The sequence below is a fragment of the Saccopteryx bilineata genome, chromosome 2 (assembly GCF_036850765.1).
Source record: "Saccopteryx bilineata isolate mSacBil1 chromosome 2, mSacBil1_pri_phased_curated, whole genome shotgun sequence".
Taxonomy (NCBI): Eukaryota; Metazoa; Chordata; class Mammalia; order Chiroptera; family Emballonuridae; genus Saccopteryx; species Saccopteryx bilineata.
Window position 1 is genome coordinate 375,535,526 of NC_089491.1, and position 17,938 is coordinate 375,553,463.

Consider the following 17,938-nt stretch of genomic DNA (forward strand, 5'->3'; position numbering starts at 1 on the left):
GCAGTGACAAGCTTGCCTTGGTCACAGTTCGGAGCACAGATGGGAGGATCTAGGCCAGAAACCTGCAGTACTCTAGGTGAGAATGAGAAGGGCCTGCATTGGGTCTCAGCAGTGGAATGAGAAAGGAGGTACAGTAATGCCTCCAGAGACATCTAGCAGAATGGAGAGCTCTTGGAGAGCAATTGGAGTGGCCAGTGAGAGGGAGGTATCTGGGCTGGCGGCAGGTCACAGAGAGAAAGCAGGTTAGAGGCGGAAATGACGTCTAGCTTTGGACAAGGTGGGTTTACAGTGCTGTGGGAGGACACCCCAAAGGGGAAGAGTAGACAGCTGGGTGCATGGTCTCTCCATCTTGTGTGGAGCTTGGTATTTTGAATCAAGGGGAGGGGTTATCAACTCCAGTCTACAGAGAAATTCAGCAACTCGTCCACAGTTACACGGCCATGGAGCAAGAAGTTGGACTCAGATCTTTGGATTTCAAATTCTGTGGTGTCCATGACTCCCAAGTCTAGGGCTAATTTCCCTGCCCCAGCTTCTGTGAGGGGAGGGGGTTTGGGGCAGAGGAAGCAAGTGTGTGACTGTGTTCTGTCTCCGCCCTTGTGCCTTTGGCCTGAAATTGCATTAGCTCAGAACTTACAAGCAGGAGAATGTCTTAGAAGGCTTGGAGATACTGAGACAAGAGGAGAGATTATCGTCTCTTGGTAACCACAAGCTCTCAACCGACACACAGTTAACACAGCGGTGGTTGTCAACATGTGAGGATGTCAACAACCATGAAGTCAGATGGGACTAGGCCCAGAGAGGCTGGTTCTACTACCACAGCCACCTGCTCAGAGGCTCAGGAGCTGGGGCACTAGGGACCCCCTACCTGACTAGCTGCTCTCTCTTTGCAGTAGGTTCTGCCCGAGTGAGCCTCAGTCCTAGGTGTGGCTGCAGATTTTCACCAATTGAAAATAAAATGAGCTGAGCTGGGGCCACCACGGCCCAGAAGTGAGGAGATGTTTCAGTCCAGTACCCTAGAGAAAAACCTTGTCTTAGTTCCAGTGATCACCCCCTCAGAGAAGTGTGCCATGGCTCCCTTCTAAAGCCTTCTCACCTACTTATTGCCTCTCAGGGTTTTGTTGTTGTCTGTCTGTTTTTGTTTGGTGTGTGTATTTGTCTCCCCACCAGACGGTAAACTCCGTAAGACCCAGACTGGGTCTATTTTGTCTATTTGGCATGTTTCCTAACTCCTGATTCATAGTTGTCAAATGAATGAAAAATGAATGAAATGCCCCTAAGATCCAGGCTCTGGGCCTCACAGAAAAGGCAGCTCTTGTCTGTTTTCTGAATATGCTCCAGCTAGCAGAATGTCACTTTCAATTCTGCAGCTGGTGGCGCTGGAGGAGGGGGCAGGGTGCACTAAGAGGTTCCCCCCCACACACCCAGGAAACAGATGGCAGAAATGCTTAACACATTGCTGCTTCCCTCAGCGCCCTTCTGTGCCCCCCCCAGGCCCCCACTGCACCTAGCTGCAGCCCCAGCTCCTTCTTTCCTAGGGCTGGAATGGAATCAGCCAGATGGGCTCTGCTAGCCAATTCTTTCTAATTCTGCTACGAAGCTGGGTGAGATGAAAATTCTGTATTTAATGAGCTGTTTGCTCTCTTCTCTTTACAAACTTCCCAGCCTTCCTCAATTCTCCTCAACTTGTATTTATACACCCCCCCCCAAGGCTTCATCAAACACCATTTCTCAGGCTGTATCTTAACTCACTGTACTTCAATCCAATAATAACACATTCCTACTGTGTGCCAGGCACTGGACCAGGTGAGAAGTGGGGGAGTACATGGGTGAGCAAGACGCGAATCCCACCCTCCCGAGACGCACAGGTGATGGGAAGGAACGGGCATGCCAATCTGCAACCTCAGTGTGAAGCCCCATTTGGCTGGAGGACCAGGCCAGGTCTTGGGAAGTAAGTGGCTTTTAAGGCAGGCAGCTAACAGGTCTCAGGAATCCTTTTTTCTGAGAAGGGGAAAGGCATTCAGAAGCAAAAGCACAGTTGGAAAGAGCTGTGCATATGTGAGTACGGACCAGTGGAGGCAGACATGGGAGAGAAGCTGCAAGGGCAGACGGGGGCTGTTCACTGAGGCTCTTGAATTTCAGGTGAGGAGACCGATCCAGTGGCACGGCAACCCCTGAAGATTTATGAGCTGCGGAGTAACAGACTCAAGGTTAATAGGACTGTGAGGAGGATGCCCTGGTAAAGGGGAGACAGAGGCAAGGAGTCCAGTTAGAGGGTTGTTCTAACTCTCCTCAGTGGAGAGTGCACTAATGGCCAGTAGGAGAGCAGTGGAAGGGCCAATTCTCTTGTGTGATGACTGGTTTCTCCTAACTACTGCGGCTGAGGTTGGTTTGCTTTCCCCACTTCTCTTTTTGTTTTCTGTTTTTTTTTCCCAGTTTAAGCAAAGAAGGAAATTCACAAACAAACCGTGGCTCCCCCTTTCTGTTCCTCCTCCAGCCTGGCTTTCTTGGTCCAGGTTCTCCTTTGCTGGGTCTTAGAATCTGGGATCCCTCTGTAGGATCTCTGGCTGAGAAATCTTTATTTTGCTCCATCACTGTCTTCAGATGCCTACCCTCTGGGATCAGGGAGCTGTGCCTGAGCAGCTGGTTTTGTCAGTAAAACATAGAAGGAGCATGGATTTATTCCTAGAAGTTGCCTATTACCAAGGGACCTGCAAAAGGAAGGAGACCCTGCCCTTCCCCAAGAGAACTCACTTTGAGAGGGCCTACAAGACCCACACAAATGAACAACCAGAGATCTATTGAGGGTCAGACAATCCTCCCAGCTCAGAGAGAGAGGATCAGTGAGCCCTGCCTCCCCCACATAGCTGGTAGGTGAGGAGGGTGGATGGCCAAGGGTTCTGCTCTAGTCTCATGTCCCAGACATGGCACTTGGAGAAGGGAGAGCTGGGATCTGGTTGTGGAACAGAGTGCTGAGTCTCCTGGATTTGCAGTGGGAAGCAGTCCACCCAGAGAGCTCTGGAGTTTTCTCAGGGCAAGGGAGTAGATGTGGAGTCCAGACCCCATTTTCCTTGTATCTCTAGGGCTCTGGACAGTTTGTTGTAACCACGATGTCCCTAAGCGCTGGTGAGGGGTCAGCGTCCAAGGGAATCCCCAGGCGGGGCAGGAGACAGAGGCTTCGTGACCTCACAGACCCCGCCCGGCCTCCCCCGGGGGGTGGGGCTCCAGGCTAGACCCCGACCCCAAAAGCCAACGGGTCCTGTTCCTGCCTAGCCCGGAACGCGCCATGGGACAACTGATCGCCAAGTTGATGAGCAACTTTGGGAAACAGGGTAAGGGGCGCACAGGGCACCCAACCCGGCTGCTTTGATCCGGCTCCCACCTGGGGCTTCCCGGATTGGGGTTGTCGAGGAGGATGCGTTGGAGAACCTCGGACTGGGAGGGTCCTGCGTGGTCGCTCCTTGCCGGCTACTCAGTCTCCCCTGCCCCTTCCCCTCCCGCTCCTAGCGGGTCGCCCCAGGGCGCGGGGCTGGGCGAGCCTCTTTCCTCCGGGCAAACGCCGCCGCCGGTTTCCTGCGACTGTGACTTCACGCTCCGCTCTTTCCCCAGACCCTTTCTCTTGGCAAGCCCAGAGCTCCCCGGACCCTTCCGACACTCACTTTTCTGGAAATGTGGAGCGAGGGAGGTGGGGCTTAGCTCTCATTTTCACTGTCCCGGAGTGGCGCGGGTGTCCGGGCCCGGTGGCAAAGTTGCTTTGCTTTGCTTTTTCTTTCTTTCTTTCTTTCTTTCTTTCTTTCTTTCTTTCTTTCTTTCTTTCTTTCTTTCTTTCTTTCTTTCTTTCTTTCTTTCTTTCTTTCTTTCTTTCTCTCTCTCTCTCTCTCTCTCTCTCTCTCTCTTTCTTTCTTTCTTCTTTTCTTTTATTTTTTATCGGAATTGGTACCATGGGAAAAGTCCCCCAGCCTGTTGGGACTACTTGCCTCCTTCCTGGGGCTTAGTGAGTCACACAATCCCTCGGTCATCTCGTTTGGCCCTGGCCCTGGCCCTGACCCTGCCCTTCCCCCCGCATGCCTCCAGAGCACAAGGTTATCATCGTGGGACTGGACAATGCAGGAAAGTCCACCATTCTCTACCAGTTGTAAGTGACTCCCGGGAGTGAGGGGCGGGGGTTTGTGCTTTCCCACCAGAATGACAAACATTTGGACCAATCACCGGAGCCCTTAAGTGATGTGGGGAACACTAGTAGGACCTTCCTGCTATAGTGGTCTTTCGCCCTGGCATTCAAATACTGCTTGGTATGGGCAACCCTACTGCGCTCCGCCATCTGTCCAAGGCTCCTGCCAAACTCGGCTGCAGGCTTGACTCTGGTGGGCAAGCAGGTTCTGCCCACTTCCCTGCTCTTCGCTCCCCGCTATCGACAGGACATCCTTTTTAACTCCTGCATTCCACCTTTACGTCTTTTTCCCACCTCTGCAAACCCAAAGGGGAGGGCCCGCTCTGGGTCCGCTGGGCTCCCTAGCTCCTGGTCTGGCAGAGTCTGGCACGTGTGCTGAGTAATTAATTACCCATCGGAGTTTTCCCGGAATTCACTCCCTCGGTGACATCTCTCGCGTTCTGGAGCCTCCAGAGTATTTACTTAGGACAAATTTTCCCCTGAAAAAAGGACATATGTAAATGGTTCTTAAAAATTCGAAGAAAAGAAAAATCCAAACAAGACAAGAATGTACAGTGAAAAAGTAAGTTTCTCTGTCACCTCTCCCAGTTTTACTTTCCAGACCCTCCAGAGGAATTCCTTACATATAAAAAAAGGCTGTGTGTTTTCTATGTCACTATAAACAGAACAACTTTGATGGCCCTCACTAGCTCGTTTTTCTAATTCCTCGCGATTGGAAGTGTGGTCCACAGACTAGCAGCTTTGGCATCATCTGGAAGCTTGTTAGAAGAGCAAAACTCTGGGCCCAGCCTAGGCCCACTGGATCTGAATCTGCATTTTAACAAGACTCCTAGGTGATTCACGTGCAGACGAAAGTTGGAGAGACTTCCCTTTGAAGTCTCTCCTCTCTGAGGTCCAAGCCCAGGGCGGCACTGGTCTCATTCCTGTCTGCATTCTCCTGCACTGGGCAGAGGCTCGGTCAGCCAGAGCTGATTTGTTCTGAATTAGATTCAGCTTGACTTGGGTGCAGAGGGGTGAGGCCAGAGCTGGGAGCGGGCTGGGCTGAGCTCTTGGTACCCTCTCCTATCTCCCCAGCTTGATGAACGAGGTGGTCCACACGTGTCCCACCATCGGTAGCAATGTGGAGGAGATCGTTCTGCGAAAGACCCACTTCCTCATGTGGGACATAGGGGGGCAGGAGGCTCTGCGCTCCACCTGGAACACATACTACTCCAACGCCGAGGTGAGTGGGCACCGGGGCTGGAGGGTCTGTGTGATGTGAGTCAGCTACTTAACCTTTGTGAGCCTTGGTTCCCCCTTGTGTGTGGTGGAGATCATAATAGCGACTTCCCTGAGTTGTGAAAATTAAATAATGAAACAATAGCTGGTGCATGTGTGTCAAGTACTTATACAACAGCACAGTGCCTGTTACAGTTTTTGACTATTTCCCAGCAGCTTAGTCTGCTTGCTGGCAGTTTCTGTTTGATGGATTGGATGGGGTAGACCCTTTGTCTCTGGCGGCCTTACTTATTCTCTCTGGAAGCAGTAGAATTCAATGATTTCATTCCTGGAATAAGACAGGTGAGTTCAAATTCCAGCACTGCCACTCACCAGTTGTGTGTCTGAGGGCAAGATATATCACCTCGCTGAACCTGTTTGCTCATTTGTAAATGGGGATAATATGTAAGAGTGGCCCTTGAATAACATGGGTTTGAACTGCCCAGGACCACATATATGTGGATTTTTTCAATATATATGTTTGGCCCTCTGTATTCCTGGGATTTGCATCGGTGGATTCAACCAATCATGGATCAAAAACAGTATTTTCGATCCATGGTTGAGAGTCTGAGAATGGGGAGGGCCAACTGTATGCATTGTTCTATGCTATTTTTTATTAAGGGACTTGAGTATCCATGGATTTTGGTATCCGTGGGGGACCTGGACAAGTCCCCCGTGGGTACTGAGGACAAACTGAAGTTTTGGGACAAACTTTTGGAGCAAAAGTTACCTGTGGATTTACAATCATGTGGGAGTTGGTGCCCCTATCCCTTGCATTGTTTAAGGGTCAACTGGAGTTTCAGTTCCAAAGGGCTGTGGTGAGGCCTAAATGAGTCAGCAATGCCCAGGGTTTAGCATAGCCTCTGGCATGAAATCTGAGGTTGTGCTGTGTACCCCCTATGTCTGGTTGGAAAGGGGAATTAAAATGAGACTAGGGTGAAAAAAATTTAAATAATAAAATTTTAAAACAAGAAATGAGGTGACATCTTTTTTCTTTTTAATTTTTTATTTATTCATTTTTTTTAGAGAGGAGAGGGAGAGGGAGAGAGAGAGAGAGACAGAGAAAGAGAAGGGGGGAGGAGCTGGAAGCATCAACTCCCATATGTGCCTTGACCAGGCAAGCCCAGGATTTCAAACCGGCAACCTCAGCATTTCCAGGTCGACGCTTTATCCAATGCGCCACCACAGGTCAGGCGAGGTGACATCTTGAGACTGGACAGTTTGTTTTCTGTCGGACTCACATCAGGGTAGTGTAGAGGCCAGTGGGGAGCACATTTGGGCAAGAGGCACCTTCACCAAAGAGAAAGACCACCCACCGTTCATGGTCCCCCTCTGTTGGCCAGTTCATCATCCTTGTGATTGACAGCACGGACCGGGATCGACTGCTGACCACTCGGGAGGAGCTGTACAAGATGCTGGCCCACGAGGTAAGCCCCCTGCGGTTAGGGGAGGGCCCGGTGTACTGCCTGTGTGACCTCAGCTTACTCACTTACCCTCTCTGAGCTTCATTCCTGATGATCCAGTCTCTGGAGCCTCTAGCTCAGCAGCTTGGTCAGGGCTAGTTTATCTCAGGTGAAGGGCACAGAAGCCAAAGGTGCTGGTTCAGGTCCTAACACCACTTCCCACTCACTGTGGGATCCCAGACAAGTCACTTTGCCTCTCTAATCCTGTTTTCCCAACTATAAACTGGGGAGCATCATTGGATTCCTGTCATGGAATAGTCGTAAGGATTATACAAGCTGGTTTGGAGGCATTCTACGAGCTGTCGGGGTCATTTACTGGGGTTGCTATGTTGGGACAGGGCCTCCATCCCCACCCCACTTGGGCATGGGCCTCTCTAGCCAGGACAGCTGGGGAGCCAGGGGCACTCATGGGGCACTAGGAAGGGAGGTTGGGTGCTGGCAGGCTGACTGGAGCTGGGCTCCTCTGTCCACAGGCTCTGCGAGATGCTTCCGTCCTGATCTTTGCCAACAAGCAGGATCTGAAGGACTCCATGACCACTGTGGAGATCTCCCAGTTCCTCACCCTGAATGCCATCAAAGACCATTCGTGGCACATACAGGCCTGCTGTGCCCTCACCGGGGAAGGGTTAGTGGCTGCCTCACCTGGACCTCCAGGGCCGCCAAACCAGTGAATGACCGTCAGAACATTCTCCTGCCTCTCCTGTCAGAACCTGGTTCCCCGTTGGTGAAGTCAGTTGAGTACCTTCCCACAGTTGAGATGCTGTGGGTAGGCGTTGAGCAAGACAATCAATCCCTGCTCTTAAGGGGCTTCTAGTGGGGAGAGAGGTGACAGTCCACCTAAACACACACATTTTAGGTACTGATAAGTGCTGTGAAGAAACTGAAATTGGATCACAGTGACAGAGGGGTGGGATGGGTCTGGTTTAGCTCTGGCGGTCAGGGACAGCCTCTACCAGGAGATGTCTTTGAGCTGAGACCTGAATGAAGAGAAGATAGCCACGGGAAGACTCAAGGTCTGACTCTTTCGGACCTTGAGTTTCCTGATCTGTAAAGAGGAGGGTGATTATACCTAACTCCCTTCCAGAGTTTTTGGAGAGAGTAAATGATACCATTCATTCAATATTTATTAAGCACCTATTTGTGCCAGGCACTGTTCTAGGCACTGGAGAAACAGCAGTGAATAAAACAGAAAACTACCTGCCCGCATGGAACTTACTTTCCAGTGGGGATAGATACAGTAAGTTAAAAAGTGCTAAGTGCACCCTGCTGGTGGTGCAATGGATACAGTGTTGTTGTCCTGGAGCGCAGGGGTTGCTGGCTCCACTGGAGGGTGGACCCCAACTCCCCTCAGGGCACATAGGAGAAGCAATCAGTTGGGTGCACAAGGGTGAGTTGATGCTTTTCTCTCTCTCTCAAAAAAAGTGCTAAGTGCTCAGGTAGGAAAGGAGATTGGAAGTACATGGGGGGAATGTTGCAGTTGTAGATAAGCTATCCAGGGAGGGGCTGCTGAGCAAACACCTGAAGGATGTGAAGGAGCTCGGTCACGGTCATATGCAGAGCCTTGTACGCGTTCCCTTTCCTCTTCCTTCTCAAGCGCAATCCCAGCAGGCTGAGGACCTAGATGGCTGGTTGAAGAAGGGGAGGCTTTAGGCAGGTCAGCCCAAGGAACCACACATTTCTGGTGATATCTTGCTACCCCCTCTCCCCCAACCCACAGTCAGTTCAATTCAACCCCCATTTCCTATGCACCCTCCTGTGCCAGGCCCTGTACCAGGCGACACAGACATGTCCAAGACTCCCCTGCCCCTTGCCCCTTGCTCTGCCATTGCTAACAGTCTAATGGGAGAACTATGGGGTCTCTTTCCAGGCCTTTGAAGTCACCCTAGCAGTGCCTCTTGTGATGGAGTGGGTGCAAGGGGACATTAGAGATTTGCCCAAAGACATTGCTAAGATAGGTCTCCAGACCCCTTCCTTCGAGAAGCACTCCCCTGGCTCCCAGACATCCAGAAGTCTCTGTGCACATCCTTCCTAATCTTTATTACAGTATGTAGTTGTGGAAGTATTTGATCATTTGTTTAATGTTAATTAACATATCCATCTTCTCTGCTGGACTTAAGCCTCAGAGGGAACATCTGTTTTTTTTTTTCACCAATAACCGCAGCGCCTAGCACAGTGGCTGACCCATAGTACGTACTCAGTCTGTTTATATTTGTTGACTGAAAGATTGGATATAACTTCAGTTGCCCCCACCATTGGCATTGTGCAGGGGCTGGGGCTTGAAAGTCATTATCTTCATGGGATGTGCTGTTCCTCCCTTCCTGCAGGTTACTTGCTGGGCTCCAGTGGATGCAATCTCGGGCCACTGCCAACTGATGTCCCAGTCTGAGGCCAAGTGGAAACTTTGGGGTTTTGCATGGACTACATGGGTGGAAAACCCAAGTGACTATTTATTACTTTTCTATGATTCTCCAGTGGGGACAGGGACAGCTGTGGCCAGTAAGATCGCCTCTGCCCACCCAGCTGCCCACAGAGGAATTAGACTGTGTACCGTGAACTGCTGCACACAGGCAGCAGGAAAAGCTGCACCTCACTCCACAGAAGCAGGTGTCCTCCATGGACCCCAGGGAAGCTGCTGGCTGGATTAGGAAGTGGAGTTGCCTTCTCTCAGCGCTCCACCTCTCTGTAGGAAAAGTGGGGGAAGAGTAAGAGACTCCTTTATTTCCTAGCACCCCACTCCCAACGCCCTCACTGCCACCCCAGCTTTCTGGCCCATGTTTGGCCAGAGGATATTCTAGAAAGGTGAAGAGGGTGGACTCGGGAAGGAGGGCATACCCAAAAGCTGGGAGGGGAAAGGGGATGGAGGGAATGGGACAGGACATCCCAGACGGGGACAGTTCTTGGCCTGTAGGGAGTTCCATTTCTCCCTCGCCGTCCCACTCCCTCGGAGATGCTGGCTCTGACCACAGCTTCTGAACTTTTGAACCATGCCCTTCGCTGCCAGTGTCCTTCCAATATAAAGCCCACTCATGCCCAATGTCCCAGGTTCCTACAGCATCTGCTTATCTTGTCTGTGTGTGTGTGTGTGTGTGTGTGTGTATATATATATATATATATATATATATATATATATATATTCTTACATTGTGCTCAGGTTTTTATAAAGATGTAATACATATCATTGAAGTACTCACCTGTTATTTCTGCTCAGTAGGGGCCCTTAGGGGTTGGAAAAGCTCAGGAGTCCTCTCCAGGTTGAACTGGAGACAATGGAAACCCAGGCTGCCCTGCATACAGGAAGTGGTGCTATTACTCCAGAAGACCTGGGAAGGTCTCGGGCTTGGTGGGTCTCTCTTGTTCCCAAGTCAGGCAGAGGGTATCTTGGCAGGAGTCTGAACAGAGATATAGTGAGGTGTAATTGTGGAGGAAGAAGTCAGGAATTCTAGCTGTCCCTACTCAAAATTTTTGTTTGTTTCCATGAAATTATTCTGGAGCAATTCTCAGATAAGAAGACAAACTGATACCATTTCCTTATTCCCCAGAAGTGTAACCTAATGAGGTAGGTCACTGAAGGAGGGGGTATAGCTCAGTGGTAGAGCATTTGACTGCAGATCAAGAGGTCCCCGGTTCAAATCCGGGTGCCCCCTCTCCTAGCCACTACTTTTGAAGCCTTCTTAATTCTTTAAGTCCCCTCACCCGTGACGGAAAATAGAGCCTCGAACCCTCTGCCAACCTCTTTTGCACTTAGGAGAGAAGACGGTTCCCTGCCGACCCGCACGCTCAGCTTGTGCGTGTCTGAGTGGAATGAGTTGCGAGGGAGGCCGAGGGCCCTCCCGTAGACCCGTGTGGACTGCCCTTAGGCCCGCGCTTACGGCCCTCTCCCCGAGGCAGGGAGGAGGCGGGGGCTGCCGGGTCCGCCTGGTCAGGGACCCGACCGCCGCTCTCAGGGAGGGAGGCCGTTTCTAAGGACGGAGCTTGGGCTGGGGAAGGCAAGTCCTGAGGAGCCTGCGTGACAGTGGCGGAAGGAGAGAGGGGCGCTGAGCTGCTGTAAGGGGGGCTCTTGCAGGGCAGAGGGGACGCCGATCCAGAGGGAATTCTCCGAAGTGAGGGCTCTCGAAAGATCTCGAGGGACTTACCGCCCGATACACCCCCCCATATTGCATTTTCCTTACACTATCAGTAGAAACCCTTAGCTCAGTGCTTCAGAATACAAACCCTGCATTCAGTGTGTAATCGTTTGAGATTTTTATCTTTTACCTCTGTTATAAACCTTGAATTCTGCTCGCGAGCTCCCCACCACGCCTGCGTAGAAACAGTGTTAACTAGGCCTTTCGTTGACCAGGTTGCCAGCAGGTGGGGGTATAGCTCAGTGGTAGAGCATTTGACTGCAGATCAAGAGGTCCCCGGTTCAAATCCGGGTGCCCCCTTCCTTGTCCTTTTAAGACACCCACCTTCGGTATCTCGAGTAATAATTTTCTTTAAGCGTTTTCTTTTTTGTTCCACAATTTGTTGTTGATATTTCTTTCGTTATCTCTCTTTTGGGCGGACAAGAAGCGGTAAGAGAATGTAAGTAACGAGAATTCTACAGCAGTGGCTCTTAAATATGTTCCCAGAGACCAGCACCGCCTCCTGGCAATGTGTTAGTAATGCAGGCTCTCCGCCTCATCCCAGAGCTACTGAATTAGAACCTTGGGGGCGGTGCTCAGAAATCTGTTTTTAAATAAGTCCCCAGGTGACTCGGATGTACGCTCAAGTTCTAAAGGCTTACATATATTAAAACTTACACGTCATTTGCTTCTAATTATTTCCAAGTTGCTAAGCCCTTATAGAGGATCTTATAAAACAGACTGCGAGGCATTCCTAACTGGGGAATGTACAAAGATATCCAGGCTGGAGCTGCAATCCCATCTGGGACCTCTCACCTTGACCTCCCAGAAGGTAGGGCAGAGGAGATGTGGACTAGCTGGGTCACAGTCGGAGTAGGTGGACAGCATCTGGGCAAGTCAGGGAAAGTGAGACAAACCGCAAAACACGCGTGTTGCAGGTCGTCATCTTACCACTAGAGGGCAGCAAGAAGCCGCAGCTGGAAGCGGCAGCCTATTGGATTCCATTTGAATCTACAAAATCGGGATTTAAATTAGACAAGAATTTACAGACTGGCCTTGCCTTGTTCCATCGTAAGGGAATAGAGGGCTTAGGGCTAGAGGAGGTCGTTTTCTGGGACTCTGGGTCCTGAAGAAGGAGGAACTGGAATTCTAAGAATAGAGAATCTTTAGCTCTTTTCCCCACACTGTTCTTTCTCCTGTCCCCACGCGGGTCCCTCCTCCTGGGGAATCCCCTCAAAGGCACTCAATGTCCATACCCTTTCCGAGATTTTACAGTTCCTAGACCCCAAACCCGTAGAAGCTAGGGCTCACTGTCCCACCTTCCAGCGCTCCAGCTCCTTGCTGTGGCACGAAGTAGGTCAGGGGCGGGAGGAGGCACCTCTGAGTCCTGACCTGATTCCGTGCCTTGCCGTCGATTAAATCTCCTAAATTGTGGATATTTTTATTCTGTCCTGGAAAAAAAAAATCTATTCCCAGAGCCTGTTATACGGTAGTGGCTGGGGTGGGGGTGGTGAACTGCCTTCTTGCTCTGGGGCTGGCTTTGAAGATTGTGTCGGGCCCTGGGCAGGCCTGGGGTCCCCAGAGAAAGGTGGTCTGGATTACCTTCTAAGGGTGACGAGAGGTTTGATCTATTTCAAAGAAAGGGCAAGCCAGACCCCTCCACCCCCAAGTTTTCAGTGCTGGGGGTCAACATGGTGCTGGAAATGGGGGGTTGCATGCTAAATGGAGAGGGGCCCTGGGGGGTGGAATTCAGGCAGCTGCTGGGGAGAGGAGCTGGGGGTCTTTGCTGCAAAGGGAGATTCCCAGGGTGGGGTGGACATCCACTAAACTCCGAGCAACAGCCCAGAAAGTCGGGAAAGCTGGTGGAGCTGGGGACTGGGGTGGGATGGCAGGAGCCTAGGGCCCGAGGAAAGGTCGCCTGTGCTTTCCTGGGGTCTGGTCCCCCAAATCTTCTTCCTGCTGCCTTCCCCAGAGGAGTGGAGGAAGGGAAGGGAGTCGGGAACTAAAATGCGATGTTGCGGGGGCAGCTGATGCTCGTCGGGGGTTCTCTCAGTCCCAGGGTCTCCCGCCCTGTCCCCCTACTCCGTCCCCTCCCCTGACCCCTCGCCCCCGTCTGGGAGCGGCCGCGGGAGCTCTCGGGGAGCGCCGGGGGGGGGGGCGAGGAGGGCCGGGAAAGACCGGGGACAGCTCGGGAGGCGCCGCGCCCCCCGCCGCGCCCCGCCCCCTCCCGCTCCCCGCTCCCCGCTCCCCGCTCCGGGCTCCCGGCCGCCGCCGCTCTGCTCGCTCCCCGGCTCGCGCGCTCGCCGCTCCTGCCGCCTCGTCGGGCCCCGTGCTCCGCGCCGCCTCGCCACCCACCCCGCCGCCCGCTAGCCTCGGGGACCGAACCGCCGAACCCGGGCCGGGGGCGGGTCCTGGCGCCCACCATGCGGAGAGAGCTCTGGCTCGTGGTGCTGGTGCTCAGGGAGGCTGCCCGGGCGCTGAGCCCCCAGCCCGGAGCAGGTAGGACTGGCCGGAGTTGGCCGGCTGGGCCGGGGGCGGGGAGGGGGCAGCCAGGCAGGCGTGGGCTTGGGCAGGGACCTGCAGGCTGGTGATGTCGGGGCTGGGTGAGCGAGTGGACTGAGGGTATTGTCCGCGGGGGGCCAGGAGCCCTGTGGGCTGTGGCAGGTGGACAGGGACCCCACTTTCCTAAACACATAGGGTGTGGGAGTAGGGGTGGAGGCGTCATAAATTGTTCTCCCGAAAGGACGCTGGAGGTAGCCCTGTAGAAGGGGCTCCGTAAGGCAGAAGGCAGTGGGCTGTGGTCCCAGAGGGGACACTGGGAGAGTGATAGGGACCGCTGACCACACGAGGCAAGGCTGAATTCTTATTAGATGGGGTGTCTGCCAAGCTTTGCCTTCTCTTTCTCTTTCCTACCCCCATCCCCAGGCTGACCCAGGCTGGGTCTGCATCGGATTTGGGGGCTGGGTGGGAGCAAATCGGCCCAGGGGGATGGTGGAGACCCAGCATCTCCCCAGAGGAAGCGCAGCGGTGGCCTGAACTGAAGCATTCTTCTTCCTGTCTGGTACCTGGAGAGTGATCCTGGGCCCAGTAAGAAGCAACTTGCTGCTCCCCCATCCCGCAGTCTCCAGGGTCCTCCTGTCACTCTTGCTTTGCTCTGCTCTGTGGCCTTTGACCTTTAGCTACTCTGGTTCTAGTTTGGGGGTGGATGGGGGCTTCCATGTGCACACTCTTTTCCCCCTACACTAGTTTTCTGCAACCATATCTCCCACCTGGAAGTCCTTTCTGAGATCTACCTTGAGTCTCTCATGTTATAAAAGAATCATTTTTCGACAGGTAATTTTACATTCTCCTCATACACCCAGGTCTTCTCTGAGTTTGGGGAGGTGGGCAATTTGCAGTCAGGCCTCTTGACAGACTGCATTGGGATGATAGAGCTCTATGCCTCACTGGCATAGGTATTCCTCAGATGGGACAGCTGTGTGTGTGTGTGTGTGTGTGTGTAGGGGGATGTTGTAGTTGGGCTGCTAGTTCTCAGGGGTATGCTAGCATCAAGCACAGCATCAGTGACCACATTCTTGACTCTAATGGTCCCTGAATGTAGCTGAGACAGGAGTGGGTCCCTGTTGAGAAGAAGGGTAGGGACAGGTGACGGTAGAGCTGTGGGCAGAGAGCAGTGGAAGCTGATGTGGCAATAGGCTGCGGATGCAGAACCACCAGTTTGCAGGGAGACCACACAGAGAGTGGCCGGAGACTTGGCTTCTATTCCCAGCATCTCACTTGCTGTGTGACCTTGAGCAAGTTATTTTCCCTCTCTGGGCCTGTTGCCTCATTATACATGAGGCTGGGAGCAAACTCTTTGTTTGACTCTTGGTGGTGGGCTTATGAGAGATCTTTTTTCTTTTTTTATGATTGTCTTTTCTGATTTGTTATGGGGGATTGATAATTCAAAGATATATGTAAAAAGGAAGAAGTTGGACAGGCCAATTCTTTTTTGTCTTCTTTTAAATTATTTTTTAGATTTTTATTTATTCATTTTTAGAGAGAAAGGACAGAGGGCAAGAGAGAGAGAGAGAGAGAGAGAGAGAGAGAAGGAGAGAGAGAAAGAGGGGAGGAGGCATCAACTTCCATATGTGCTTTGACCAGGCAAGCCCAGGGTTTCGAACCGGCAACCTCAGCATTCCAGAGCGATGCTTTGTCCACTGTGCCACCACAGGGCGGGCCCAGGTTGATTCTTTAGGTCCTTTGCAGCAGCAATCTGGTGGGATCTTCTGAACTCAGGATATGACTGAGTTGATGAGGGAGGGCTCTGAACCTCTACAGAATTGGAAGAACCATGGCGTTGGGAGTCGGTGGCCGGACCCAGGCCTGGCTGAAGGCTGCCTCTTCAGAGTTGGATTGAGATCGTAGACACCTGGGGAGGCCAGGAAGAGCAGGGCAAGTAGAGACTTGAATTACATCTCTAAGTAGAGGATGCTCTGTCTTCTTGGCTTTGACAGAGAGGCAGCCTGAAAAAACGGACTTTCTCTGCAGCAAGAGAGCCTGGCCACACCTAAGGAAGCTTTAGGAAGCCAGAGAGGGAAGCTGTTGGCTCTCAGTTTAGTGCATTTTTCACAAGGCCGGGCCAGATAGAACAGAGGGGCTGCGTGGAGGCAGGGGGATGTCTTTGGGAGAGAACAGTGATGGGGTGGGACATTCTAGGGGAGGGCCACTAAGGAGGAACTGCTCAGCTCTGATAGGTGGTGGAGCTCTTGCAACTAGTGAAAGGGCAGCTGGGACTAGATCTGAACCATAATAAGAAGATGCCTTCAGACTGAAAGACGAAGCCGGCAACTTCATAGAGTATAAGAGAATTTATGTTAATTTACTTACGGGAAGGTTAGGCCTGAGCGGACAGACGTTTTGCACAAACTATTCCCTGCTAACAGACCCCTGTTGCAGTGCTTCTTAAATAGTATAATGTGGCTACTAATGACTGACAGGACAAAGGGACAAAGAATGCAGAGTTCCAGGGGCCATATCTCCCGGTGGTCTTATGATAGACAATTGTTTATAATCCATATTATCACCAGTTTGATATTTATCTCAGATGTCATGCCATTCTGGCTGTTACTAAAAGAAGTATTTATGCTACTTTAAGGAACAGAGAGAATCATGCACTAGAAAGTTTGAAATATTTGCTCAGGACAGTGAAGTTGGTCAAAGGTCACAGCAGGAAACTTAAATCTGGGACACAGAGATGGAGCTGTTGTGTTCCCGTCTACATCTGTACGTCTCCTGTCCCTTTTGATGGATTGGCTTGCTTGGTAGAGCCTTGAAGTTTCATCCATCATTAGAACGGGAGCAGGAGAAAGAAGACGAGCAACCCAAAGACATAGTCAGGGGGAGGGGGAGACCAGGAGAGGCTGGCAGACAGACAGATGGACAGACAGGAAGGTGGCCTTGGGGTGCCTGTGGGAGCAGGGGACTTTGAAGGTATGGCCTATGGCCCAGGTAGAACCAGAGGTGTCTAAAAACAGACATAGAAGGAAGAGGCAGTAGGAGGTGGCTCCCTGGCCTGGGAGTCGGGAGCCCAGGTCCAGCACCAACCCCTGGTGACCCTGGGAACTCCCTCTTCTCTCTGAGCCGTGGTTTCCCCTTCTATAAAATGGGATTTGGACCGGATGATCTGGGGTCCCCATAGCCAGCATTCTGCTTCCATCCTCCCCTTTGCCACTAGTGACTTCCGAACAAACCAAGGCTAAAATCCAAACTTCTCAATGTGGCCATGAGACAGCCTCTGTCACACCTGTCTTGCTGTCCCCATTCTATCCCTCAACACCCTCAGGCTTCCTCCTTCTGACCTTCAGGTAACTAGCTAACTTGTCATCCAGGTGTCAGTCAACTGGAGGGCTCCCTCCTCAGAGAGCCCCACCCTGGTGGCTCTGTCCAGAGTAGCAACAATCTCTAACCCTTTGGTCTGCTTTCTTTTCCTCACAGCACGAGTCACCATCTCACAGAGTCTTATTTGCTGTATTATTAATTTTGACTATGTCTTATTCAACCAGAATCTTCATAGGCATAAGGATGTGTCTGCCTGATCACGGTTGTCACCCCAGCAGCCAACACGGTCTCTTCCTCGGACCTACTTGGTGGTCCTTTCCTGCCAATTCCTTGTGTTTTTTCCCTCTCCCCAGGTGAGGGTCCTCAGTGGGACCTTCCTACCAGCAAGAGCAGAGAGGATACAGTGGGGGGCTTTGTCACTAGGAGGCAGGATTTCAGTTGTGTCTGGAGCCTTTCCCAAGCCCTTTGAAAAGTCAGTCCTCACGTGGAACTCAGGAAAGGCTGGGTCCTGCTGGGTGCTTTGTGTACATTATTTTGTTCAAGACTCAACACGGCCCTCCGGGTGTAGGTTTTAACATCCCCGTTTTACAGATGGGGGATCCAAAGCTGAGAGAGATTTTGCAATTTGTCCAGTGTCAGTAAGTAGTAAGTTCAGGCTGCGGTCTCGAGCTTGTCTAATTCCAAACCTGTGCTCTGTTATTGCTGTGGCATTATAGCAAGGGTCTCCAGAAGACAAGGGAAGGGTCTTCTCAGCCCTGTGGATCTCAGGTACTCAGGGCATTTAGAGATTCTTCCTCCTCTACTTCCCTTTCTCCCTTTCTTCCTCTTTCTCTCTCTCCCTCCTTCCTTCTTCTCCTCCCTTTCTCCTTTCCTTCCTCTTTCTCTCCCTCCCTTCTTCTTCCTTTCAGTCTGTCACCCGTGTGAGCTTACTGAGCCTTTGCTCTGGGTCAGGCACTTGGAGCCTAATATGTTGGGATCAGGCCTGGGTGGCACATGTAGCATTTAGAGCAAGGGGGAGAGATGTCAGGGATGCTCTGGGAAGAAGTGACATCTCGTGAGACTTGGAGATGAGCAAGAGCTCATGGGGAGAAAGGTTTATTTACGGAGCAGAGTGATCCTGGCTGAGA

The 17,938-nt window shown here is 51.9% G+C and overlaps 2 protein-coding genes and 2 non-coding genes across 6 annotated transcripts in view; all 4 read left to right on the plus strand.

Annotated features, from left to right (window-relative positions):
• Positions 1-3,182: 3,182 nt before the first annotated feature.
• Positions 3,183-9,994, plus strand: ARL5C (ADP ribosylation factor like GTPase 5C). Of its 3 annotated transcripts, XM_066255474.1 has the most exons (7): positions 3,304-3,329; positions 4,072-4,132; positions 4,479-4,730; positions 5,243-5,390; positions 6,769-6,852; positions 7,362-7,513; positions 9,213-9,994. In XM_066255474.1, the coding sequence occupies exons 3-7, from the start codon at positions 4,669-4,671 to the stop codon at positions 9,259-9,261; spliced, it is 495 nt and encodes a 164-aa protein (XP_066111571.1). In that variant the 5' UTR covers positions 3,304-3,329; positions 4,072-4,132; positions 4,479-4,668; the 3' UTR covers positions 9,262-9,994. The 3 variants fall into 3 exon arrangements, with proteins under 3 accessions (XP_066111572.1, XP_066111571.1, XP_066111570.1); XM_066255475.1 differs by lacking the exon at positions 4,479-4,730 and having other exon boundaries at positions 3,183-3,329; XM_066255473.1 differs by lacking the exon at positions 3,304-3,329 and having other exon boundaries at positions 3,943-4,132.
• Positions 9,995-10,460: 466 nt separating this feature from the next.
• TRNAC-GCA (transfer RNA cysteine (anticodon GCA)) lies at positions 10,461-10,532 on the plus strand. Its single transcript has one exon. It is a non-coding gene; the product is annotated as a tRNA-Cys (tRNA).
• A 708-nt stretch (positions 10,533-11,240) lies between these two features.
• On the plus strand, positions 11,241-11,312 carry TRNAC-GCA (transfer RNA cysteine (anticodon GCA)). Its single transcript has one exon. It is a non-coding gene; the product is annotated as a tRNA-Cys (tRNA).
• A 1,972-nt stretch (positions 11,313-13,284) lies between these two features.
• PLXDC1 (plexin domain containing 1) overlaps positions 13,285-17,938 on the plus strand; it is a 71,531-nt gene continuing 66,877 nt past the window's right edge. Inside the window, exon 1 of the mRNA XM_066255477.1 lies at positions 13,285-13,490. Within this exon, the coding sequence (XP_066111574.1) occupies positions 13,415-13,490 (76 nt within the window). The 5' untranslated portion in view covers positions 13,285-13,414. The remainder of the gene's footprint in view (positions 13,491-17,938) is intronic.

What these genes read in the sequence shown, in the direction of transcription:
- ARL5C (XM_066255475.1), top strand. Translation starts at nt 3,284, where the DNA reads ATGGGACAACTGATCGCCAAGTTGATGAGCAACTTTGGGAAACAGG. An exon ending in ACAAGATGCTGGCCCACGAG is followed by an intron (nt 6,853 to 7,361) that starts GTAAGCCCCCTG and finishes CTCTGTCCACAG; the next exon opens with GCTCTGCGAGATGCTTCCGT. An exon ending in TGTGCCCTCACCGGGGAAGG is followed by an intron (nt 7,514 to 9,212) that starts GTTAGTGGCTGC and finishes CCCTTCCTGCAG; the next exon opens with GTTACTTGCTGGGCTCCAGT.